Source organism: Gossypium hirsutum, chromosome A04, assembly GCF_007990345.1.
Source record: "Gossypium hirsutum isolate 1008001.06 chromosome A04, Gossypium_hirsutum_v2.1, whole genome shotgun sequence".
In the NCBI taxonomy this organism is placed as follows: domain Eukaryota; kingdom Viridiplantae; phylum Streptophyta; class Magnoliopsida; order Malvales; family Malvaceae; genus Gossypium; species Gossypium hirsutum.
This window is the reverse complement of record NC_053427.1, coordinates 7640400-7668311: the sequence shown is the minus strand read 5'-3', so window position 1 is coordinate 7668311 and position 27912 is coordinate 7640400. Positions and strand designations below refer to the sequence as shown.

Here is a 27912-nt window from a genome sequence, read left to right as displayed (position 1 = left end):
GGAGGAATGGTAAGAGAGGGAAAATATTTAAAAAGTGGAGGCTGTTTGATTTCTTATTTACCTTTGCCTCTCATTCTCCATGCTCTTAACCTCTTCCTCTTCCTTCCATCATTCCTTTTCTCCTCTCTTTTGCACTTTCCTTTCCCTTAGTTGCAACTTAAATCTCCGGATCAACATGTCAGCCTGAAATTTTATTAATATGGAGAAATTAGATTTATAAAAATAAAAAAATAAACTAAACTATAAATGGTTCATACCTTTCATCCTTCCAACGATTCCCACTATTTTGCGTATGACCTGATGGTAAGAGAAGGTGGAGCATATGCAAATGGCTGCCCATTGCCAACAAAGGGAACAAATGGAGGAATTCTCTTTAGTTTATCACAATTTCCAACTTCGATAACTTGGAGAGAATCACAAACCATCACTCCACTTTTGCTGCAAATGCTCTTCAAATTTGGTAATTCCCACAATTTCAGTTCTCTCAATTTGGGAAGATGGAATTTGATTAATGCATCACTCCCTTTTTCTTCAACTTCTGATGTTGCTGCTCCCAATATTTCTACTAACTCATCACAACTATCTACTGATATTTCTTCCAGGTTTTGGAGGTTTGGAAGCAACCAATGTGGAAGCAACGTCTTCATACTTGAGCATCTCTCTATAGTTATTTCCTTAAGATGGGAAAAGGTGGCAGACGGAGCCAATGGTGATGTTGTTGCTGAACCAGTTTCTACATCTTTCATAATAAGGGCATTCAACTTTGGCAGATTAAAAAGAGCCAACACCTCGAGGCTCTGAAATGGATGAGCGGAAGAAGAGGCAAAAGAGGACAAGGAAACAACACACTCTATCCCTTCAGAGTACATAATATGCAACATCCTCAAGCCAATCACATTTTTGAAGGAAGAATTATCATCGACTAAGCTTCTCAAATAGTCGCACTTAAAAATATTCAACTTTTGAATTTCAATTGGGTGCATAATTTAACTCACCTTCCCAATTGTGGACTCCAATTGTTACTATTTTATCTATTTTAGGAGTCTTAAACATAGGAATTAAATCTGAGCCCAACCCTAAATAGTACTTGATGAGACTTTTCTTACTTTGTTGCATTGAGGAGATGAACTTATTGAATTCACTGATGTCTTTGAAACGTCCAGTAAAGCACTCCAACTTCTTCAATGGTTCCATCTCCTCTGCTTTTAGACTTATTTTTTCATTGTTCACATCAAAACTCAAGTGCTGAAGGTGAACGAGTTTTGGTAAAAGTCCAGCGGGTATCTGTTTTAGAGTGGGCACTTCAAGATCAATGTATCTTAGCTTTATCAGCATATCCATGCCTTCAGGGACTTCCTCAATTTTAGTCCTAAAAAGGTCCAACTTCTTCAATTCTTGAAGCATCGAAAGACATGGCAGACCTCTTAGTTCTTCACAGCCACGAAGCAATAATGTTGTGAGGTTCTTTAGTTCAGAGATGGAATTTGGTAAACTCTCGATCTTTGTAAAGGACAAATTGAGCACACTAAGACAAGGCATGTTCATGAATAAAGAATATGGTATCGCCTTTACAGGGTTCCCCCGCAATAACAAGGTTGTGAGCAGTTGACATTTTGTGGGAAGCATATCTGCGGGAAATTCCGTTATGGAGTTATGCATAAGCGATACTTTCTCAATATCTGGACTCCATTGCCCCCTTTTCGGTAATTCTTTTAATTGCAAACCTGCTTGTACTATATATCGAGGATTCATACTTGTGATCGACAATGCCATGTCTCTCACTGCATCATGCATCTTTACGCCAAACCGACCAAGTTTAGTGATAATATTTTCCAACAAGCAATTATCTTCTAACTTCTTCAAAATAGTAAGGCCCTTGCCTTTCATTTCTTGTCTTGTACCTATATCATCTATGAATCCCTCTTCAATCCAGCACTCAATTAGTTCATCCATTTCAATTTCAAAATCTTCGGGATACACTGTACAATACAAAAAACAATGTTTCGCTTGCTTGTCCTTTAAGTGATCGAAGCTAAATTTCAAGCGCTCGATTACCTCAGCTTCCACTCCTTCCACTTTCCCTATTCTCTCTTTCAATTCCTCGAGTGCATTTTTCCAAATGAGAGGGTTATCTTCTCCTTTCATGGTACCAGCTACCACAACAATTGTAAGAGGTAAACCCACACATTCCTTGACAACAAGCTTCAAAGTAGGCATTATAGTTGGACTTTGAACTATGTTAGGTCCAACTTTATTCAAGAATAGTATCAATGCCTCTTCTTCTGAAAGGGGCTTCACTTTTATCACCTTACAACCCATATACTAGCAAACATGCTCTGAACGGGTTGTCAGCATCAATTTGCAGCCATTGCTGCCACTCGGCTCGGGGATCCCAACTTCCTCTAGAGAGACTTTATCCCACACATCATCTAGGATTAGAACATGCTTTCCTGTGTTCTTCAGCATTTCTGACAATATTGCTGCTCGCCTGAGCATGTCTCCTTCTCTGGGCCAATCTTCCTTCAACTTCAAAGCACCTGCAATATCATCTTGTACCTTCATTACATTGAACTCCTTTGATATGGTAACCCAGATTACCCTTTCGAATCTTTGTTGCTTTAAAAGATCATTGTGGATGTGCTTCATGATAGTGGTTTTACCCACACCGCCCATCCCCCAAACCCCAATCTTGCTCACCTCCTCCTGCATCAAACATGCCCAAATCTCATTTCTGAGAGCTTCCTCTCCAACTAGTTCTGATGTTGGCAGTGGCAACCCAGCACTTGGACCATCCATGGCAAGACCTTCAGAGGCATTAGGAGCTTTATCAAGAAATCCCTTCATTTCTCGAGTCTTTTCATCAACCAGCTTCCCGTTGCAAGCACGACAGAGATATCTTCCGTTCCTGACTTTGTTTTCAACAACTTGTGCTTCCCTAATCATCTCTTTCACATCTTTCAACCAATTTTCAACTCCCTTCTTTGGTATCTTCCCCAGAGGACGAAGAAGCTCTGCTTTCAATTGCAGCTCTATATCTTCCATTTTGCAATTCAATTCATCTCTCATCCTCTTGAAGTTTCTCACATAATCGTTCATCTTTCTGTGATATTGCAAGTATTTACAAACAGGAGTTCCAAGACAATTTGCAATACCAACAACAGGCTCTACATACTCCATTGCTATGTCCCTGCAATGCAATCATATATAACGGTAGCAGATAATGAAAATCTGTGAATGTATTGGATGAAGTATTGATATGTCAGTGTAAATGCAAGTTTCAAGCAATGGCGTTAATTAGATGGAGCTATGGATGGGTGGCAGACAGAAACATGATGAAATTCTGGTCACCAGAATCAAGCTCTCAATGCATATAAAATGCTAGATTCAAGTGTGCAAGATTTCATTACAGAATATTAAGAGGTAAAATGTTCAACAATTTGAGATTTCAACATTATATTGCTTCTGGGTAGCTCTTTTTGTATTAATTTCTATCTATGATAGATTAAGTCTGCTATCCTGTCTTAAAATCTAATACTGTTGATAATCAGTAGAGGAAATCATTGCCTTATTACCTGACTTAGTGGCTGAAAAGTGTTGAGAGATTAGAACTGAAAATGAAGCAGTTAAGTTGACTTCGTTGACTATCTTACAAAGCTAGCTGCAATAACAGTTGCAGATAATCAAAAGCAAAGAAAAACATGTCATAAATTAAGCAAATGATAGAAAATTACCTTGACTGGATGCTTGAAAATTATTATGATATTCACAAAACAAGCATTGTTATCATTGAACTTATCTGAATCATACGTGCAGTACACACATTTATAGCAATAGGTTTAACCGACTAACCATCTAACTAACTACTAACAACTGATAACTAACTAACTGTTGCTTAGTTATACTAATATTCTTCTGGTTCTCTTTGTTTGAAAAACATTCATCAGCAGCACAAACTTGCAGACCTTGTCGAAACTCAGCAAACTTCTTAGGTGGAATAGCCTTGGTGAGAACATCAGCAATTTGACTAGCTAATGGAACAAAACTAACTTGAAGCATACCATCCAGAACTTTTTCCCGAATGAAATGATGATCAATCTCCACATGCTTCATCCGAGCATGATGAGTTGGATTTGCAGCCATGCTTACGGTAGAAGTATTATCACACCATACAACTGGTACCTGACAGACTTCCATGCCAATCTCGTTTATCAACTGTTTAATCCAAAGTAACTCCGACACACAATTTGCCAGGCTTCGATACTCAGCTTCAGAAGTTGACCTGGAGACCACTGCTTGCTTCTTGGAGCACCAGGCAATCGGATTTTGTCCCAAGTAAACTACATAGCCAGAAGTAGACCTTCTATCATCAACAGATGCAGCCCAGTCGGCGTCAGAATAGCAAACTAATTGAAACTTCCCTGGTCTGAAGAACAACCCATAATTCATAGTACCTATAAGATACCGCAAAACTCGCTTAACAGCCTTCCAATAAGCCTCACTCGGAGCATTCATATACTGACTTAACTTATTGACCGAGAAGGCTAGATCCGGCCGTGTAACACACAAATATTGAAGCATACCAACTGTGCTACGATACAAATGAATATCTGCATACAATGAATCACCATTTGAAGCAACAAGCTTTGAAGAACTCACCATGGGAGTAGGTGTAGATGACGCACCCAACATGCCTGTTTTAGTTAGAATTTCTGCAGCATATTTCTTCTGAGTTAGATGTAAGCCTTGACTTGTGTGTTGTACCTCAATGTCCAGAAAATAATTGAGCCTGCCCATATCTTTAAGTGCGAACTTTTCATGCAACTTACGCACCACCTTGTCAATTTCAGTAACTGAACTACCGGTCACCACTATATCATCTACGTATACCATGAGTAATACTAGATTATCAGTAGACCCTCGAATGAATAAAGAAGAGTCAGCTTGTGATGCTCGAAAACCAAGTTGGTTTACAAGGTACTGTTTCAAGGTCTGAAACCATGCTCGGGGAGCTTGCTTAAGACCATAAAAGGCCTTAGTCAAATGACAGACCAGCTTCTGACCATTGGCACCGACAACTTCAAATCCTGGTGGTTGATCCATATAGATTTCTTCTGTCAAATTTCCATTGAGAAATGCGTTGTTCACATCAACTTGCCTTAAGGGCCATCCCTTCATAACTGCTATGGCGAGAACTGTTCGGATAGTAGTCGCCTTAACCACCGGGCTAAAAGTGTCTCTAAAATCAAAACCTGCATGTTGAGAAAACCCCTTTGCCACTAGTCTGGCCTTATATCTCTCAATCGTCCCATCAGCTTTATGCTTCACTTTAAACAGCCACTTGCACCCTATGATTTTCCTGTTAGCAGGCATAGGACAAAGTTCCCATGTCTTGTTGTGAATAAGTGCTTGCAGCTCATTTTGAATAGCTCCTCGCCAACAATCATATTGCATAGCATCATGGATATCAGTTGGTGAGTTATTCACCAAGCCATCAACCTTGCTCACGTAGACCTTCGGTTTAAAAATTCCGGCCCTGCTGCGAGTCGTCATCGCATGAGTGTTGACTGGGAGATTCTGAAATTCCATAGAGACGGGCCTACTAGTAGAGCTGGATGAATTTGAACCAGACAAACTTGACCCAGCCTGTTCACAAGAATTTGAACCAGACAAATTTGACCCAGCCTGGTCACATGATACCTGTACGGGCTGACTTTGACTAGAAGTCGAGACACCTTGATCACGAGCCAACTGAACATCCGGACGTCGTCTAAGACCAGTTCCTTTACTTGTTGAATTCGGCTGTACCACGACAAGCTTAGAGCTTGCTTGAGTGGCATTAGGTATAGCTCCTTTCACTTTACAGTTGAGAGTTGAAAAAGGAAACTCATGCTCATGAAATGTGACATGTCTAGAGACATAAATCCTCCCATCAGCAGCCTGACAACGGTACCTTTTCTGACTTGGAGAATACCCTAAGTACGTGCACGGTGTTGACCGATATTGCAGTTTGGTCGTGTTGAATGGTCGAAGACAAGGAAAACAGAGGCAACCAAACACTCTGAGGAACAAGTAGTTTGGTTTAGTCTGAAACAGCTTTTCATAAGGTGAAATGCCAAGGGAAGACGTAGGCAACCTGTTAATAAAATAAACAGCACTACTGAATGCATCATTCCAGTAAGTGACTGGCATAGCTGCATGCGCCAACATGGACAACCCAATTTCAACGATCTGGCGATGCTTACGCTCAACAAGACCATTTTGTGGTGATGTATACGGGCAGGTAAACCGCTGTATAATTCCTTGTTGAGACACATACGGCTTCAAGGCGCGAAACTCACCTCCACCATCTGTCTGTAACATTTTAAGTTTACACCCCAAGACACGTTCAGCCTGACGATGAAATAGTGGGAATACAGTAAGAACCTCGGACTTTTTCTGCAAGAAATAAAGCCAGGTATGCCTGGAGTAAGCATCAGTAAATGCAACATAGTATCGAAATCCATTTGACACAACTGGAGCTGGCCCCCAGACTTCAGCCACAACGAGCTGTAAAGGTGCAGTATACTCAGTCAAGGATCAAGAAAAAGGCTGCTTACGCTCTTTACCCAAGTGACATGCAACACAACAAGAAACATTTTTATTAGTTTCAAACTGAATGTTACAATGATTTAAAGCCTTCTTGAGAGTTACATCACATGGATGTCCTAATCTAGAATGCCACACAGTTAACGGGATCATTGTACTAGCAGTAAAACATTGAGAAGGACTATCAGCTGTCATTGATGCACCCGAACCCTTTAAATGTAACTTGTATAGCCCGTCATGCACTGAACCACTCAGGAGAACTTGCTTAGTCTTGAGATCACGAACCTGACACTGAGTAGGATAAAACTCAACCATTACTTGATTATCCTTTGTGAATTTAGATACAGATAGCAAATTTTTAGTAATACCAGGCACATGTAACAGTGACTTCATATATAAAGGTCGAGATGAAGTAGACAGTGTGGACTGACCCATAGACAGAACTGGTAGAGCAGTACCATTGCCCACATACACTTTACCTGGACCGTTATAAGCCAAAGGTTCTCCTAAGGATGATGCTGAATTCGTCAGATGATGTGTAGCCCCAGAGTCGGGATACCACGTATTATCTGCTACCGTTGCAGGAGTTGCAACATAGGCTTGCGGCATTGAAGCTGTATTAAAAGATATATTGGGAGACATACCAGAGTGCAATGAAGCAGATGCATCAAATGGATTATTCCAATTAACAGTTGAGACAGATGGACCCGACCCCCGGTGATGGACTTGAACTGGGCACACATAGGCAGTAGGTACAGATGGTGGCCAAGAGGCAGTTGCAACACCATGTCCAAACATACTAATATTTGCTTGAGGAATCATAGAAGGTCTAGAACCAATATTTTTATACGATGCATCAAATCGATGATAGCACCGATCAACAAGATGGCCTGACTTACCACACAATTGACACTGTATACGGGATCCAAATGAGCGACCACGCCCTCTACTTCTACCATTTGATGAGGGACGATAGTTGGGTGTATTGACAGTCTCAGGCACCGAGGTTGACTCTTGATGAGATACAAGATTAACAGAGCTGGGAGTTTCACTCACAACAACATTTTGTCTAGCTTCAGCATCAAGCAAGATCGTAGTTACTCCTTGTATACTGTAAGGTACTTGGCTAGCAGTAATAATAGCAAAAATTGCTTCATAGTCCGGTGGTAAACCATTAAGAACGGCAGTGATATATTCTTGATCACTAATTACCTCACCACAGCTAGCAAGACTATCAGAATAGTTTTTAATTTTCATCAAGTAATCTTTCATGGATAGCTCACCTTTTCGCTGAGAATGGAGAGCTCTGCGATAGGACATTAATCGCGAGGTGGTTTTGCTACCATACACCGCAACAACTGCATTCCATATTTGAGCACAAGATTCCAATCCAATGAGATGCGGTAAGACAGCTGCACTAACGGACGACAACAGCCAAGAGGCTAAAGCACAATCTTGCTGTTGAAATCTTGAAAAAGCAAGATTATCCTGAAGAACACCATCTTCACTCAGAATCTGTCTAGGAGGAGGAGTCGTACTAGAATCAAGAAACTGTTGTAGATTGTGAGTTTTAACTGCCAAAATCACCTGCTGACGCCATAGCAAGTAATTAGTATCATCAAGCAAAATATTAATCTTCTTGACAGTAATAAATCGGCTGTCAATAGCAGCTTCAGAGACATTAGATGCCATTCCAAGCGTATCAGAATGCACAGGAGACGGACTGGTAGGAAATGCCATAAGAACACAGGCCCTCAAAGATCTACCAAAAAAGAAAGAAAAACTGATACCATATTATGATATTCACAAAACAAGCATTGTTATCATTGAACTTATCTGAATCATACGTGCAGTACACACATTTATAGCAATAGGTTTAACCGACTAACCATCTAACTAACTACTAACAACTGATAACTAACTAACTGTTACTTAGTTATACTAATAAAAATTAGTGATAGACCTTGGAGATGGAAACAAATTAAAAGCAGTGAGAAGAAAGAATGTTGTGGGTAAGAAATAAGAAGAGAGTGAAGATAAAAACAGGGAAATTATGAAGCCAGTTGTAGGTTCCACAAAGGCAGAATTATTAGTAAGAAATCCTATTTTTATAACTTTTTCTTTTAGCTTTTTTCTTTGCTGTCTGCCATTACAGATGTCATTATAATTACTCTTATTATCAATTTGATATACGGCATAGTATGAAATTATAATTATAAAAACTTTATAAAAGTTTTACTATATATAAATTATAATTATTAGTTAAATTTATAATTTATTAAATATAATATAAAATTATTATCAATAGTGTTAATTGTTATGCCAAACATAATTTGAAGTGGACTAATTGATAAGAAGTCTATTGTATTTTGGTGTTGAAGGGGAGGAAAAATAAAATAATAAACAATAGGGGTTTTCAAAGAAATTAACCCTATTTAAAATTTTGTGCCGCTACACTATCCGCAACACTCATAGAGCTTAGTTCCAGCAGCCAATCAAAATGAGAAATTTGCATATAAAGTCCTTGAAAATTTTAAGTCATCACATTTTAGTTTGGTATTATCAATATGGCACGCGACACTGGTAGAACATAGTAGCAAATGTCTTATTTTACCAAAGTTACACTATTAACTATTAGATAATAAAATATGAGTATTTTGGTTTTGGTTACTACATTGGTTTTTTTCTTCTTAATTTGCTAAGGAATATAATATTTTATGTGGGTTGAAACATATGTAAAGGGTAGAATGTGGGAAATGGAATGTCCCAATGAATTTTTTTCACATTTGTGCTTGAAATTATTTTTGATTTTTAATATTTGTTTTAAAATATTTTAATTCTATTGCTAAACAACTAACAACATTTTAACACTAATTTTAATTTTTACAATTATTTTTGGAAGAAATTTAATTGTTTCTATAATTAAGAATAAAAATTAGAGTTGTTTAATCCTGATCACACAAAAAAAAATATTTTAGTTATAAATTATAAATTGATTTAACAACATTTTAAATAATTATTTTTAAAAATACATTATTAAAAATTTTAAATTTGTTTTAAATTATGGCACGTTGTTGGTGGATCAATCTTTTGCATTTGCATGTAATGAGCAAGGAAGCTATGAACAAGTAATGAGCAAACTATATTTTGCCTATGCATGTGCCATAGAATAGTGGTGAATAGGGATACTCAAATAATTAACTGAATCAAATTATTTAAAATGTAAATAATTTTAATCGTTAACTGAATTAAATTTTTTTTAAATACATTAACCAAATCAAAATATTTCGGTAGGTTAATTGAATTACCGAAATTTATTGTTGTAACTCGTAAGTTTTGTCAGAAAGAGTTAACTTCCTAATTTTCCTTCTAAAACAAACAAATATTTTTTTAAGAGATTGCTTTAAAAAATTCGATTGCTTTACTAGGTCATTTCGATGGTCAATATAATCTTCACAATTTAATTGTAACATTTAGATCGAATTTAGGAGATTACAATTTAAATTTTAATATTTTTCTCACAAAATTTATGTATTTAATTTATATAAATAGTAAATTCTTGTGAGGAAAACTAGTAAATAATAAGAAGAAGAAAGTGAAAATAAAAGCAAGCAAAATTCTGAGTCAATATTAATAGCCTCGCCTGCCACTTTCGTTGTACGCACTACAACTACAGAACTGAATTAAATGACATACATCTTTTTTTTCCCTTGTTTTCTTGTCTGCCCTTAACGTTGACATCTTTGGTACAACTATAGTATTTGAGATTGATTTTTCTCAACAAGTTTTTTAAGCTTATAGTAATTAATAATAAACTTAAAAAAATTAATATTTACAAAAATAACTCTGATTCAAAAACATTCACTCAAATGACTTAAAATGAACAGTAGAATTGACTTATGAGAATTATATAACCGGCACCACTATTTTTTCTATTAAAAAAATTCTTTTTGGAATTTTAGACACTAGATGGTCGGCACCCATGTATTTTTTAAATTTTTTTGGAGTATTGGCACACTGATAGCCGACTCCCCTTTATTTGATTAAAAAATATATTTTTTTGAGTGTGTGGTGCCGGCCAACAAATGGCCAAAGTCACCCAACAAAGGGAGATTGGGAATATTGCAACATTAAAAAAAATGGGAAAACAAGAAGAGGTTATGTTGCAATACATGGGTACTAGCCATTTAGTGTCCAAAACCCCAAAAATTATTTTTTTAATAGAAAAATAATGGCACCGGCCATCTAATTCCAATAACCCAATTTTACTTGTCATTTCAGGTTTATTTAAATGAATGTTTTGAATAGGGTTAATTTTATAAATGTTAATTTTTTTTGGATTAGATAGGTAAAATAGCCTAATAAAAACAAGCAAAATTCTTAGTCAATATTAATAGTCTCGGCTGCCACATTCGTGGTACGTTCCTCAACTGCAGAACTGAATTAAATGACATCTTTTTTTCCCTCTGTTTCCTGGTCTGCCATTAATGTTGTCATTTTTGGTACAACTGTAGTATTTGAGATTGATTTTTCTCAACAGTTGTATGTGTGTCTTAGTTTGGTTAACGAGGAGGTCTATTAGTTCATACAAAACTAGTAAATGGGGCACAATCTAACTCAGCTTTAAACTTGTAATAATAATTCAATACTTGATACTCACTTTGGTAATAAACAATTTGATCTGCTTACAAAATGTCCATTGCATTAATTCTGGACAATACTAACAAGTATTGAAGTGATCTTGGTGCTCAATTGTAACAAATAATAATGGGAAAGTATGTGAAAGCAGCGCATAAGAATGACTTATTATGTTACTAAATTAAAACTAATATATTGTGTTGAGTGTACACTTGTATATATTATATAAATTGTTGAGGTAAGTTGTGTTAAAGTGTTGATATTTTGGAGATATTATAATTCAACTGAACTCAGATTGAAAATTAAAACTCAATTGAGCTCAAATCAAATTAACAACTTCCTTACTAACTAAATAAATATTTAATAAGAAGAAAAAAGTGAAAAGAAAAGCAAGCAAAATTCTGAGTCAATATTTATGGTCTCGGCTGCCAGGTTCGTGGTAGATGTCATTAGGTAAAAGCAAAGGAAATGATGTCATGAGTTGATAATAAGCAAACAAATTTTCCAATGAGCTGAATTGCATATTTAAGGATCAAAGAATGGGAAGCACAAATTATCTAACTTAGAAAAGTCTTGAGAGATTAGAACTGAAAATGAAGCAGTGAAGCTGACTCCCTTGACTATAACTGATTTATAAGTTTCTCTTGATTTGTCACAAGCATTTCTCTTGATTTATAAGTTTATATGATGTCCACAAAATCAACTAAAAAAAATCAAATTAATGCCATACCAACAAGTTAGGATTTTCTGTTTTTCAAGTTATCATATATCAGTCAATAATAAGTTATGAATAGTTTAGGTATTTTGTAAGAAAAATTCAAATCCTTTAAGATTAACTAATGTGATTAACTTAAGAGAGAGATGTAAAAAAAGTTATTGTATTGTACATTTGAGATATGATACAATAACAATAATAGTAGAAGAACTCAGATCAAATCGAATAAATCCAAATGTTATTCTCATTCTCATCACTTATTTTGAAAGAAAACAAATGACTAAGAGGTAGAAGTAGGCAATGAATTAGGTCATGATGAAAGGGTCTGCTAAGATTCTTTGGATCTTTTACAAATGTAAATCCCGTTTGAATTAGTGAGAGATAAACAACTATAATAGCTCCAAGGGTGGAGATGCCTACCACCCAACTTCTGAAATAATGGTGTACCAACCCCGCTCTAAACCAAGCATAGGAGCCATTGCAATAAGTGTTCATATCGTGTACTACTTTGCATAAATAAGACTCCCCACAATCCATTGCTATTTCCTTGCACAGTCCATTCAAAAGTTTTGCCACTTCTTTGTTGCTACCTAAACAATGGTGAAGAACTCCTTTGTGGTGAAGAAATCCCACATCTTCAGCTGAGTTAATCAAACCATCGAAAAAGAACAAATACGATGTGACATAAGGTTTGCACTTGGGATGGCATTGTTCATAGGCCACCATGTTTCGAAACAGGGTTCCCTTGTGATCATCGACGTAGAGAGGAGGGACTTTTAGCCACCTCCCCTCAGAGCTTACATCTAGTGGAGGACAATTAACAGCTTTCTCAATCACGACACCAGCTTCCATTAGCTCCGTCATGGACCGCACCATGTCAATCCCCTCTTCTGCTGCATTGCTCGAACCGCTCGTCTTGATACTTTTTAGTCCTTGTGATAAGTTTATAGGAAATGGGAGGATACTTTGCCTGAAAAGGTCAAGAAAATGCAACGTGTTCTGAATTCCTTGTGCATTCATGGCCCGCACATCCCTTTGAGACTGCAATAGAGGATTGAAAAAACAAAGGGCAAGCTGTTCCAAGCAAGTGCTTGATTCATCTGATCTTTTGGTCAGCTCAAACAATTTCTGCAAAACAAAAAGAGGAAGCTGGTTTTCAAGCATGATCAGATCCCGACGAAGAGTAGGCAGCATCCACCTTTGAACAGAGGGAGCACACTGAAAGTTGTTGTGCTTCAACTCTCTCAAGAGCTCCACAATGAAGCAGCCATCAACCAGCATCATCCTAACAAATTTATCCTTACTATGTTGTTCAGCATTGTCCCAGTAGCATCTACGAGCATCCTGCTCCAAATCTTCCATGGCTTTCATCGCTGGGTCTAGTTCCACCCCATTAGGCTGTTTTGGACGAAAGAGGCGGTGAAAGAATTTCCATTTTAGCTCTTCCATTGCTTGTAACCTTTCATGTCCAAGATGGCAAGGACCGATTGAGATGATAGTGGGAGCATAGGCGTCGGGTTGCACCTTACGCATGTTAACGGGGACGTTGTATATGCACGCATTTTCTCTATCATTGGGAACATTAATTGCCAACTCCTCCTCCAATGTGGCTTTCCACTTTGATAAATTTTGTTGATTCCAAGCTTTGGCAGTGTCATGAAAGGTTCTGCTTGTCTTGTGCAAAAGCAACCTTGTAAGGGAGCAGTTTCTCATTTCCAGATGTGAAGATGTTACAAGAAAAAGAGTAACTGAGTCACTTAGGATAAAATTGACAAGGAAGAATAGTTCAACTCTTAAACAGTAAGGTTAAGTTGTCTATTAATTGAATCTATCCTCAACAAGTGTGCAAAAGCAACAGTTATTGCAATGGCTCCTATGCTTGGTTTAGAGCGGGGTTGGTACACCATTATTTCAGAAGTTGGGTGGTAGGCATTTCCACCTGTTACAGTATGTAAATAATACACACGTTTCAATAAGGTGGTTAGGCAGTTGATAAATTAGTTTTATTGTTAAGGGTTGTTAACAGCATTTACATCTCTCTGTTTGTGTATGTCGAAACCATTTTTTAAATCGAGTTTTGGAAAATGGGAGTCGACTTTAAAAACAAAAACGGGAGTCGCCACCAATCTTTTTAGGTGTGATTGGATCACCTTTAAAACATTTTGTTTTAAAATCATTAGTTTTGGTCTACGAAATAAAAGAACGGGTTTGGGAGTTGGTTACGTTCGAGGAAGGATTAGCACCCTCGTAACGCCCAAAAATTGGTACCTAATTAATTATCAAATGTCTTTAAGGTCGGAAATTTAAAAATTTTAAGATGCAATCCTCTTTAAAATATTTTGATTTTGAAAATTGAGATTCACTTGTATCAAAATATTGACACTAAGTTAGCCCCTTTTTTTTTGAGATCCCTATCTCGAAACGACAAAACGCCACATCCAATAAGTTAGGATACAACGCTTTGAAATTCCAAGACAGTTGCTCGTATTTTAAAAATCTTAAAAAATTTAGAAGGGTACTTGACTATTCGAACTCAACGAGAAAAGTTGCAACCCAATAAGTTAGGGCACTACTTTTCTCGAAGTTTCCAAACATCAAGCATTGCCTTTTATTTTTTAAAAAAAAACCTTGGAATATTATTTTAATGATGTTTTAGGATGACATATTAATGCATCATGAAGCATAGATATACAAAATATTCTAACATTTCCATACAAACATAAATAATATCATTAACACAAAACTAAATAACATGAACATGCGTTTAATAAAAAAAATCATACTAGGGTAAATATAAGATAATAAACAAATAAAAACATGAGTAAACTAAGAGAAAAACATAATACATGCAAAAATTATACAACAATATATATCATAAAATAGCACAAAAAAGAAATAATTAAACATAACATATAAAAAAAATGAAACTATGCACAAATAAGATAAATGACATACACTAAAAAAATGAATAAATAAAACATTTACAAATTATAAAAATATAATGCAATAGTTCAAAATACATGAAATGATAATATAATATATATACATGCATATAAAATATATATTTGAAAATAAACTATATAAAAAGGTTAAATATTATAATATATAAAATATATAATCAAATGTATAAAAGATAAGAATAAATAAATAGTTGAAAAATGAAGAAATTAAAATAAAAAAGGTTGAAAAACTAAGATAGACAAAGAATAAAATAAGAACAAACCACAGAGAGTAAGAACGCAAGAGGGAGAGAAATTTGAGTGAATGCTCTCAAGAATTCTTATTGCTTCCCAAAACTCAAGTGATTTACAATGAAGGGAGAGGCCTCTATTTATAGTTGAGCCTCCTCAAATCCAACGGTACAGATCAATTACATCAACGGTTAAGATTAAAGGATATCTACAAATTAAATCTCCAAGATTACAAAATCATATCTTCTAAGATTATATATCATATCTAAGATTGCAATCATATCTAAGATTGTATCATATCTAAGATTGCAATCATATCGAAGATTATATCATATCTAAGATTGCATATCACATCTAAGATTGCATATCATTGAAGATTATATTTCCATATGAGTCAAACTTGCAGATGGACCTTAAATCTTTTCAAGTAATGGGCCATTCTGATCGGGCCAAATTATATTTGTAATTCTGGACTGAACTTAGACTTCGTTTTTTTTTTGGGTTTATTATTTTTATTTTTGGACTTATTTCTGGGTCCGGGCAAAATTGAATGTTTACAGCTGCCCCTCTTTGCTCATTGCTGTGTAACAGGAATAGAGCAAAGACTATAAAATGACCAATTTTGCCCGGGCTTGCCAGCTTCAGACTTCATGGTCCTTAATCTGCTCCTTGCAAACTCAGGATTGTTATGTTGATATCTTCAATCTGCTCTCTATCAAACACAGAGATGCCAAATTAACTTCTTCAATTTGTTCCCTGACAATACAGAGATGCCAAATCATCTTAGATTTGCTTTAACGTAAGCACGTGAAAGCCAAATCACCTATGTCTTCGATCAGTTCCCTGTAAGCATAGGGATGCCAAATCTGTTATCTTCAACGTGTTCCCTGTAAGCACAGGGATGCCATGCTGAAATTTTCGATCTGCTTCACTACAAACTCAGGAAGTCAAGATCTGCATTCTTCACCCTGCTCCTTGCAAACTCAAGGACGCCATGATGAAATCTTTAACCTGCTCCCTGCAAACTCAGGAACGCCATGCTAATATCTTCGACCTGCTTCACTGCGAACTCAGGAAGTCAAAATCTGCTTTCTTCAACCTGCCCCTTGCAAACTCAAGGACGCCATGCTGAAATCTTCAACCTGCTTCCTGCAAACTCAGGAACGCCATGCTGATATCTTCGATCTGCTTTACTGTGAACTCAGGAAGTCAAGATCTGCTTTCTTCAACCTGCTCCTTGCAAACTCAAGGACGCCATGCTGAAATCTTCAACCTGCTTCCTGCAAACTCAGGGACGCCATACTGAAATTTTTGATCTACTTCACTGCAAACTCAGGAAGTCAAGATCTGCTTTCTTCAACCTGCTCCTTGCAAACTCAAGGATGCCATGCTGATATCTTCAACCTGCTTCTTGCAAATTCAGAAATGTCATGCTGATATCTTTGATCTGCTTTACTGCGAACTCAGAAAGTCAAGATCTGCTTTCTTCGACCTGCTCCTTGCAAACTCAAGGACGCCATGTTGAAATCTTCAACCTGCTTCCTGCAAACTGAGGAATGCCACGCTGAAATTTTCGATCTACATTGTCCCCTAGAGGACATAACCTGTAGAATGCTTATGCTTAATGATTAGGATGCCATGATTGAAATGAGTCAAATGCTTTCCTAATTAAACATACTATGATGCAATAAATGTCATAAGAATGATTCCTATTTCATATGTTATCACTCATTCATCTATCGAGATTTCCACTTCGTTGTTCTCGACGTATCAATCATACTCTACTTGTGTGTTTTGTATTTCTCCCATCAATTTGGTCCATTGTACCATTCCCCAAATGTTACGACCCACTGGAGATATTTGTGAAATGACCCTCTCTTAGGGTCAATACTTTGCTTAATTTATCCCACCGTTTGGGACAACAGAAGTAATCTTAATTTCTTTAAGTACCTCTAACTTCTACACACAGGAATCCTTTAAACAAATGTCCCGTTTCAGTTTCTTGTATTATCTAGAAACTTCCAGAGTAATATATAAAACTTCTTTTGTGAAAATATTATCAGTCCATTAATTGATACTTCAATATAAAATGCTTGAAAAAGGTCACAATAATGGACGAGAAAGAAATTAATTAGGAGCATAGCTCGAGATAATTAATCAAAGATAGCCAAGAAACTAATTAGGGCGTATCTTGGAAAGAATAAAGTAATTAAAGTTAGCAACTTCAAAAATAGGTAAGATGAAAATTAGGTGCCCCAGATGTCGCAGCCTGAACTTTGTTGTACCAACCTCTTGAGGACCATTTTGAGTTCAATATGTGTTTAAGGGATCCGGAGTACTTTGTCGATGCCCCAAGTCATAACATACTTCTTCTTTGTCAATTTAGGTATAGCGAGACTACCATTCGCCCCACTTTGATCGAAATTTGAGCCGCCCTTTTCGGGTTTTCAACTCAAAACCCCTTTGGTCTCAAAGCGCCCTTTGCGGGTTTTCACCTTGGCCTCTCCATTTTCTTTTTTCCTTTTTTCTTTTTCCTTTTTCTTTTTCTTTTTCTCTTTATTTTTTTTATTTTTTATTTTTTCTTTGAAGGTCACAAAGTGCCCTTTGCGGGTTTTCACCTTGGCCCCTCCTCTTTTAGATATCTGAATCCGAGTTTGCAAGAATTTATCTCAGTCAAACTCAATGCTCCTCTGCGGAAAACCCTACATAAGGTCCTTCCTCATTTTGGCATTCTCCTTCATTTGAAATCCTTTTGAATAGAAAGGATCTTCCTCAATATCAAGTCCATCATGAATCAGCCTCATTCGTTTCTGACTGTGCATACTTTCAAGCCCTTTCTTTCAACTTCATCTGACTCCTGACTAAATTAAAGTTTGAAAAGGAATCTCAATAGGCAGAACCACATCTATTCTATAAACTAAATGGAAAAGTGTTGCCCCAGCGAAAGTCCTAGTCATTGTAAGCATAGAGGGTAAGTGATAGCTTCTCATGCCAATCCTTGCAAGTCTAGGTCACCTTCAATAATTTTTGTTATTTTCTTTCTTTTTGTGCTTTTTCTTTTTAGCATCCTTTGCTGTACTGTAATATGCCATTTGATCTTTGAACAGACTGTAAATTTTGTTGTTTTACAGTTGTGAATTTATTGAACATGATCATTTTTGGCATTCTTTGAAAAATTTCTTTCTTTTTTTTCTTTTTCTTTTTGAAATTTGGTGACTGTTGACTTTGCAATATTGGCATAAAAAGCAACATTCACCCTCTTGATAACTTGATGTCAACTGGCCTCATAACATGCATGCCCCATATATGAAGGAAATGAAGAAGTCACGTAACCCTTGTCTCTTGTAATTCGTCCTTTATAGCATAGCTCATGCGATCCCCTTCCATGGTGAACCAACAATACTCAAACCTCATATTTAGTCTTACCATTGTAAACTCCTACATACGTCCTATGGCTCTCTTTTAAGCTTTTGACATACTCGCGTCTCGATAGCCCAAACATGTCCTTGATATGATCGTGCAAAAAGACCCTTGAATTCTCGAAAATGTCTTATTTTATTTTTGTGATGAGCTAGACTTCAATAATATCCACTGACCCTTTGTAAAGTAGGATCTATTTTCATCTTTATTCAACCATTCTTAACAAATCAGGAGATAGGTTATAATCTATGTTATCTTCAAAGTTCTGAGATCCCCCAAAGCACACATCTCACTCAAAAAGGAAATTCTGAGTCAACAGCAGCATTGCTCATATCATTGATATTTGGGGACCCATTGTGGATTCAAAGGAATATTCCAAAGAATAAATGATTCAAAGAATGATTGTTATAGGTATGAACATAAAAAATGTTTGAAAGAAAGTCTAGAGGATAAAAGAATTTATACATGGTAAGAATAAAAGAATATCGTATTCCAAAGATACATTTTATTGAAATAAAAATTTCGGACACAAGCCTATTTCACAAAAGGATTCTTATTGCCTCTAGGCTTAAGGCAACAAGCATGTTTTGAGTATTACTCAAATTAGTCCTAAAAATACAAGAATTACTTCCGCGGTTTCATTATTCAAAACACTCCCTAATATGTAAAAGCTAATGCCCAACAGATTTTTTTTCTTAATCATCAACCCTCTTCATTTCATCTTCAATGGGGTTATTATTTCTGCAATATCCTCCATTGAACCTTCTCACAATCCTTCAATCAATTGCACTTACCCCTTTGTCACCAAGGTTTGGTAATGGGCTCTTTGTACCAGGGGTATCATCAAACTTCACAATCCCCATCCTGATAAGTCTTTCAACTGTCTTCTTGAAAGCAGTGCAATTTTCTATTGAATGCCCCGGTACTCCCGCATGGTAATCACAATGAGCGTTTGAATCATACCATTTGGGGTATGGGGGCTGCAACGGTTCTATATAAAACGGAGAGACCACATGCGCGTTAAATAAACTTTGATATACTTCCTTATACGACATTGGGATTGGCGTAAATTGAAACTTTTTAGAGTTTTGCCTTGTGTCCGATTCCTGCCTTGTCGAACCCTGTTGCCCCACAGTGGTTACTCTAGGTTGGCTGACAGTAATGGCTTTTGAGTACCCTTTGTTATATGTACTCGTATTATTCACTTCATTCTCTTTTTTCTTGAGAATGGGCCTCTTAGTAGCTTCCCCTTCGATTTTGCCACCTCTTATGGCATTTTCGATCATTTCACCTGCCATGACTATGTCAACAAAGCTTTTGGTGGTACTTCCAATCATGTGAGTAATGAATGGAGCTTTCAAAGTATTGATGAACAACATAGTAGTCTCCTTTTCCAAGAGCGGTGGTTGAACTTGCATAGCAACCTCCCTCCATCTTTGTGCATATTGCCTAAAATTCTCATTAGGCTTCTTCTCTATGTTCTGCAGCGTAATCCTATCAGGAGTCATGTCAGTCACATGATTATATTGCTGCATGAAGGCCTGCGCAAGATCTCTCCATGAACTAATTCTGGCACGGCTCAACTGATTGTACCACCTAGCCGCTGCCCCAACCAAACTATCTTGGAAACAATGGATCAACAATTGATCATTATTTACATAGCCTATCATCCTTCTACAAAACATAGTAATATGGGCCTCCGGACAAGTAGCCCCATTATACTTCTCGAACTCCGGCATTTTAAATTTATGGGGAAGCACCAGATCTGGGACTAAGCTCAAATCCTTAGCGTCAATCCCATGATGACTACTAGCACCCTTTAAAACACGAAACTTTTCTTCCAACCATTTGCAGCGATCCTCCAATTGTTTCGAGGATTCCATTGCTATTATTTCTTTTTCAACCACATCAAGGTCAGGGGTGATAGGATTAGCAGAGTTATCTCCCAAATTAAGTCCCAAACTAGTTGGGAAATTCATAGGGATTCCGGTATCGACCGACTCATGTTGTGGCCTTATAGTGACTGATGGCCTCCTAGGGGGTACCTCAGCTTGTGCTGGCACATGGGGTGGGGTAAAACCTAGAGGGTGATCCTCGCCATCCTGTCCAATGATAGCCATAGGGGTTTTTCCCTTATCAGTGGCTCTCAGCAGCTGAGTCATTTTAGCCATCATATTCCTTTAGGACTCTAGCATCTGTTCTCTCATATCCTTCTGCATCTTCACCAACTGCTCTTGCAACTGGTCTTGCATTTCCTTCTGAAATTGCTCAAATCTCTGATCAATATTCTTAGTCTTAGTGCGGGTACCGTTAAGGATGTGTAGATTCTAGGTTAGCCCTTACTATAATAATTTTAACTAATCAGGGCTCTCTAAAATTTTAAATGCATATGATGCAATGTGATGCAAATGCATGAATGCAAAAAGGCATCGATCTCGATTCAATTTAATTTAGAAAATTTTATTTAGAAAAAGAATATCTTTACATATGAATGGATTACAAATACGCCTTCGCCCTATGGACCAAAGCTTTAACTCTCCTAAACAACAGAGCTAACTCTTGACCACGATCTAGCTGTAGCTTGTATTTCGCGCTCAATGTATCAACTTGTACCTTCAGGGTCCGTAAATAATTTACTACCATCTCGAATTTGAGCTATAGCTTTACCCATGAGATAATCCCTACAGCCATGGACACCTCATCCAGTGTTTGTAAGGTTATTCCGATTATATTGAAAGGAAGATTGGCGAACAAGTAGGCATTCCTACTTCTCAGCATGCTGCCTTAAAATGATATCCAGCACCTTCAATGTTTCTTGAGAGCTTTCAGATTCCTGTCCATGCAAAGCATTTTGAAATGCTTACATGGGTATCTTCTCAGCATAGCTAATCTCTACTTTAAAGGTCTTTAAATGATATGGTCTTCTTTAATCTCTTTCTTTTGCGTCCATTTGGGCAGGCCATCAAGGCTTGCATTTCCATTGTCTCTGATAGGTACAACAGAGTAAACTCATGCTTGTTGTTTGGTAGCGGTCCTATAGTAAATAAGCCTTTTACCATCATAGGCTTAATTTTTCCATCCAACTCACTTTTGTAGGTCCATGCATTCTGTCGATCACTTTCCTTCAACACTCTTACCATTGACCATCTTCTTATGAAAGAGAAATGTTGTAAAGGTAGAAGTGTCCATCAATACTCTTCTTGTTCACCTTGAAATGATTGGTGAGTACATTACCTTCTGCCCATTAGTTCCTGCAGCACGCCTTGCCATAGGGTATCGAACAATCTTCCTCGTATCCAATTCTGCTTTGATTGGAAACAACATTGAGATGCACCAGTGGCGAAAGAAGTGGGAATTCCAAGACTGGCCCTTTTCCCTCCCGCTCTTTCTATTTTAGCTCACTCCCTCTCCCCATGACGTTCATCAACTTCCTCACAAAAGTTGGAATACAGTCAGCCATTGAGTAAACTTTATCAACTTGAATCATAGGACAACACCACAAAACTGAATATTCCTCCACCACGGGTACCATATCGGCGTAAAGCAACTGTATTCAAGATTCCTATACTGAGTGATGGCCCGAAACAAATTCTTGTCTATTCCCAAGTCAAGCAAGTACTGCAAATCCCCAAGGTTGTTGTAGAACAACTGCTTGGCTTTGCTACCCCATTGATCCCATATTTCCTTTAACTCATACTGATTATCCTGTGTGACGCTGATACGAATGTAGTCTGACAACTCTGACACATATCCCATGGCTAGACTATTTTTCTTTACTAACTGAGTTTGCTGTGACCATATATGGACGTTAGCGTTGTCTTCCACTCTATCAAGAAGTCCGTTCTCCATAATAAAACTCTCTAACTTAGAAACTGACCGAAAATCGATACCTTTTAAATGCGAAATGATATGCAACAAAAGAAAGGAAATAGTTAGTATCACATGATAACAATAAACTCAAAGATAACCTGCAACGGTAATAATTACGGTATAATTCTATCTAGGTTGAGCTCTTACGGTTTTCCTATATGTGGTTTGTTTCTAAAGTTTGAGGTACCCAAACTAGTAGATTCCTCGATCCTCACCCATTATAGGCTCATTTGAATCGAGTTCAGTTCAGGGGAATTCATTTCCCTATGGCTACACGGAGATGAAAATCTCACGAAACCATAGGTATGGATGTATCCCGAAAGTGATCCACTATCCTGCACGGAGGCGAAAACCTCACAAAGGCGTAGCTTCTCACTTCCACTTAAGGGTGTGACCACAACGGTCATGCAAATGCAATGCGTATCAGAATATAGCAACATATGCAATAATACAAACAAATGTACTGCAAAGAGGATTAAATTTTAAAATTTTTAATTTCCGACATTAAGACAAGAGATAATCAATTACACGGCTTGACTCTCTTATTAGTCCCCAGCGGAGTCGCCAAGCTGTCGAAACCATTTTTTAAATCGAGTTTTGGAAAATGTGAATCGACTTTAAAATCAAAAACGGGAGTCGCCACCAATCTTTTTAGGTGTGATTGGATCACCTTTAAAACATTTTGTTTTAAAATCATCAGTTTTGGTCTACGAAATAAAAGAACGGGTTCGGGAGTCGGTTACGTTCGAGGAAGGATTAGCACCCTCGTAACGCCCAAAAATTGGTACCTAATTAATTATCAAATGTCTTTAAGGTCGGAAATTTAAAAATTTTAAGATGCAATCCTCTTTAAAATATTTTGATTTTGAAAATTGAGATTCACTTTATCAAAATATTGACACTAAGTTAGCCCCTTTTTCTTTTGAGATCCTTATCTCGAAACGACAAAACGCCATATCCAATAAGTTAGGATACAACGCTTTGAAATTCCAAGACAGTTGCTCGTATTTTAAAAATCTTAAAAAATTTAGAAGGGTACTTGACTATTCGAACTCAACGAGAAAATTTACAACCCAATAAGTTAGGGCACTACTTTTCTCGAAGTTTCCAAACATCAAGCATTGCCTTTTATTTTTTAAAAAAAAAACCTTGGAATATTATTTTAAATGATGTTTTAGGATGACATATTAATGCATCATGAAGCATAGATGTACAAAATATTCTAACATTTCCATACAAACATAAATAATATCATTAAGACAAAACTAAATAACATGAACATACGTTTAATAAAAAAATCATACTAGGGTAAATATAAGATAATAAATGAATAAAAACATGAGTAAACTAAAAGAAAAACATAATACATGCAAAAATTATACAACAATATATATCATAAAATAGCACATAAAAGAAATAATTAAACATAGCATATAAAAAAATGAAACTATGCACAAATAAGATAAATGACATACACTAAAAAAATGAATAAATAAAACATTTACAAATTATAAAAATATAATGCAATAGTTCAAAATACATGAAATGATAATATAATATATATATACATGCATAGAAAATATATATTTGAAAATAAACTATATAAAAAGGTTAAATATTATAATATATAAAATACATAATCAAATGTATAAAAGATAAGAATAAATATACATATTTGAAAAATGAAGAAATTAAAATAAAAAAGGGTTGAAAAACTAAGATAGACAAAGAATAAAATAAGAACAAACCACAGAGAGTAAGAACGCAAGAGGGAGAGAAATTTGAGTGAATGCTCTCAAGAATTCTTATTGCTTCCCAAAACTCAAGTGATTTATAATGAAGGGAGAGGCCTCTATTTATAGTTGAGCCTCCTCAAATCCAACGGTACAGATCAATTACATCAACGGTTAAGATTAAAGGATATCTACAAATTAAATCTCCAAGATTACAAAATCATATCTTCTAAGATTATATATCATATCTAAGATTGCAATCATATCTAAGATTATCATATCTAAGATTGCAATCATATCTAAGATTGCATATCATTGAAGATTATATTTTCATATGAGTCAAACTTGTAGATGGACCTTAAATCTTTTCAAGTAATGGGCCATTGGGCCAAATTATATTTGTAATTCTGGACTGAACTTGGACTTCGTTTTTTTTTGGGTTTATTATTTTTATTTTTGGACTTATTTCTGGGCTCGGGCAAAATTGAGTGTCTACAGTGTATATAAACTATGCCTATGTACTGAATGAAGTAGCTAAGAAATACAGAGTATTACCTTTAGATATTTGTCTTCAGAATTTGTTTAGTTTCTATTATGGCATCAATCGCTCCGTAATTCAGTTTCTATCACCACCCTTGGAGATATTATAGTTGTTTATCTCTCACTAATTCAAACGGGATTTGTATTTGTAGAAGATTCGAAGAATCTTAACAGACCCTTTCATCATGATCTAATTCATTGCCTACTTCTACCTCTTAGTCATTTGTTTTCTTTCAAAATAAGCAATGAGAATGAGAATAAAATTTGAATGTATTCGATTTGATCTAAGTTCTTCTACTATTATTGTTTTACTGGGTTATTTCGATAGTTAATGTAATCTTCATAATCTGATTGTAACGTTTAGATCAAATTTAGGAAATTACAATTTAAATTTTAATATTTTTTCTCACGAAATTTATGTATTTAATATATTCAAAATAGTAAATTCTTGTGAAAAAAACTAGTAAATAATAAGAAGAAGAAAGTGAAAATAAAAGCAAGCAAAATTCTGAGTCAATATTAATAGCCTCGCCTGCCACTTTCGTTGTACTGCAGAACAGAATTAAATGACATTTATTTTTTTCCCTTGTTTTCTTTTCTGCCCTTAACGTTGACAATTTTGGTACAACTTTAGTATTTGAGATTGATTTTTCTCAACAATTGTATGTGTCTATATAAGTTTTTTAAGCGTATTTAATGACTAGTAATTAATAATAAGAAGAAAGTGAATAAAAAAACACGAAGCTATTTTACCCATCTAACCTAAAAAAATTTAATATTTACAAAAATAATTTTATTCAAAAACATTTATTCAAATAACTTGAAATAAACAGTGAAATTGAGTTATGAAAACTAGATGACTGGCACCACTATTTTTTCTATTAAACTGTTTTTTGAAGTTTTGGACACTAGATGGCTGGTACTCATGTATTTTTTCTAAATTTTTTGGGTGCTAGCACACTGATGGTCGACTCCCTTTTATCTGATAAAAAAAATATTTTTTTGGGGTATGTGGTGCCGGCCAACAAACGGCCAAAGTCGCCCAACAAAAGAGTTTAGGAATATTGCAATATAACCCCTCCTTATTTTCCCATCCTGGGTCATTTTTATAAATATTAAAATTTTTTGGGTCAATTTAGTAAAATAGCCCTATTTTACTTATCTAACCCAAAAAAATTATTATTTATAAAATTGATTCTGTCCAAAATATTCATCCAAATGACCTGAAATGACCAATAAAATTGGGTTACTGAAACTATATGGCCAGCACCATTATTTTTACTATTAAAAAAATAATTATCTAGGTTTTAGACACTAGATGACTAATATCCATGTATTTTTTTTAAAAAAAATTGATGTTGGCTCACTGATGGCCAACACCCATTTATCTGATTAAAAAAAAATTTCGGTGTGTGGTGCCGGCCAGCAAATGGCCAAAGTCACCCAACAAAAGAGATTGGGAATGTTCTAACATAACTCCTCCTTTTTTTCCCATCTTTTTTATTTCCCAAATTTAATTACATATTTTGTACTTTAAAATAATATTAAACTACTTATCATGTTTTTTAATTATTATTGCATCACTCATACTATTATTAAATTTAAAATATATTGAACTACATATTTTATAAATATATTACTCGTTATTTTTTAAAATAAAAGAAACAATAATTTAGCAATATTTATTTAAATTATTATAAAAGATGAAAATCATTAAAGCATTTTCTAATTTTATAAAAAATATAATTTAATTGTGCATATTAAATTTAAATTTAACTATTTTTTATTTGAAAATTAACTAGTTTAGTATCAATTACGGTAATTTTAGATATTGTATTTAGCATTTTAATATATTTTCGCAACTATAAAATTCAATATTAAAATTAATAAATATTTTTAAAACACTTTCATTAAATAATATATTAAAATAAGATATATTTAACAATTTTTTATCAAAACCACCTCTAAAAAATTATCATTAAATTTAAAAATAAATATAATTTTTTAGGCTTAATTTATTATTTATACTTGGGTTTAACATTTTTTTAATGTAGTGTTTGTCTTTTTTTCAATGTGATACTTAGTAAAAATTATACATTTTAATGTTTGAAGGTAATATTGTTGAATTTTTAGTGTTTAAATTAAGATTTAGAATTAATTTAATGAATAATTATAATTAAATAATAATATTAATAATTAAATTTGATCAATTTTACTCTAAAACTTGAAGTAATCGCAACAATCAAGCTGTATTTAACAAAATAAAAACAAAAAATTTAAAAAAATCATGAAAATTCAAATATGATAATATTAACACATTATTTTAAATTAATTTTTAAATTTAATAATAATGTGAGTGGTGCAATAATGATTGAAAAATATGATAAGTAGTTCAATATTATTTTAAAATATAAAATATGTAATTAATAAACTTGGGAAAAGTTAAAAAACAATCACCAAAAGACCTGAAATTAACAGTAGAATAGGGTTTTGGCCTGTCAATGGCCGGCACCAACTTGTATTTTGCACCCATGATTGCCTGATGATGGTGTCAGTTTTTTTAGTTTTGGCCTGTCAATAGCCAACACCAAGGTATTTTTTTTAAATCGTATCATACTAGTATACAAAAATACCAGTATTTAAAAAAAATGTTGGTGCTGACATGTCAATGGTCGGCACCAGTATTTAAAAAAAATTCAAATTTTTTTGGTGCTGGCCTGTTAATGGTCGGCACCAGTATTAAAAAAATTCAAAATTTTTTGATGCTGGCCTGTCAATTGCCTGCACCAGAATACGAGTTTTTTTAAAAAAAATTTGGTGCTAGCCAGTCAATGGTCAACACCAGTATTAAAAAAATTTTAATTTTTTTTTGTGCTGGCCTGTCAATGGTTGGCACCACAATACGAGTTTTTTTTTAAAAAATTTGGTACTGACCTGTTAATGGCCGGCACCAAGTACAAAAAAAAATCAAATTTTTTTGGTGCTTGCCTGTCAATGGACGGCACCAAAATACGAGTTTTTTTAAAAAAATTCGGTACTGGCCTGTCAATGGCCGGCACCAGTATTAAAAAAATTCAAATTTTTTTGTTGCTGGCTTGTCAATAACCGACACTAGAATACGAGTTTTTTAAAAAAAATTAGTGTTGGCCTGTCAATGCCCGACACCAATATTTTAAATTTTTTTTTTGTTTTGGTCTTCTAATGGTCGGCACCAAATTTA

At 35.3% G+C, this 27912-nt stretch overlaps 4 protein-coding genes across 4 annotated transcripts; all 4 read right to left on the bottom strand.

Annotated features, from left to right (window-relative positions):
* Nucleotides 1–281: 281 nt before the first annotated feature.
* LOC107947972 (disease resistance protein At4g27190) lies at nucleotides 282–2319 on the bottom strand. The gene is made up of 2 exons (XM_041111147.1): nucleotides 996–2319; nucleotides 282–856 (listed from the first exon to the last, which is right to left on the bottom strand). Exons 1-2 carry the CDS (start codon nucleotides 2317–2319, stop codon nucleotides 282–284), a joined length of 1899 nt encoding a protein of 632 aa, XP_040967081.1.
* A 3-nt stretch (nucleotides 2320–2322) lies between these two features.
* LOC107949340 (probable disease resistance protein At1g52660) lies at nucleotides 2323–3660 on the bottom strand. Its single transcript, XM_016884044.2, has 2 exons — nucleotides 3573–3660; nucleotides 2323–3187 (listed from the first exon to the last, which is right to left on the bottom strand). Exon 2 carries the CDS (start codon nucleotides 3175–3177, stop codon nucleotides 2323–2325), a length of 855 nt encoding a protein of 284 aa, XP_016739533.2. The 5' UTR covers nucleotides 3178–3187; nucleotides 3573–3660.
* A 2955-nt stretch (nucleotides 3661–6615) lies between these two features.
* LOC121227905 (uncharacterized) lies at nucleotides 6616–7485 on the bottom strand. The gene is made up of 2 exons (XM_041110837.1): nucleotides 7065–7485; nucleotides 6616–6876 (listed from the first exon to the last, which is right to left on the bottom strand). The coding sequence occupies exons 1-2, from the start codon at nucleotides 7405–7407 to the stop codon at nucleotides 6863–6865; spliced, it is 357 nt and encodes a 118-aa protein (XP_040966771.1). The 5' UTR covers nucleotides 7408–7485; the 3' UTR covers nucleotides 6616–6862.
* Nucleotides 7486–12087: 4602 nt separating this feature from the next.
* Nucleotides 12088–14065, bottom strand: LOC107948682 (UPF0481 protein At3g47200). The gene has a single exon (XM_016883309.2). The coding sequence runs from the start codon at nucleotides 13649–13651 to the stop codon at nucleotides 12155–12157; it is 1497 nt and encodes a 498-aa protein (XP_016738798.2). The 5' UTR covers nucleotides 13652–14065; the 3' UTR covers nucleotides 12088–12154.
* Between the last annotated feature and the right edge of the window lie 13847 nt (nucleotides 14066–27912).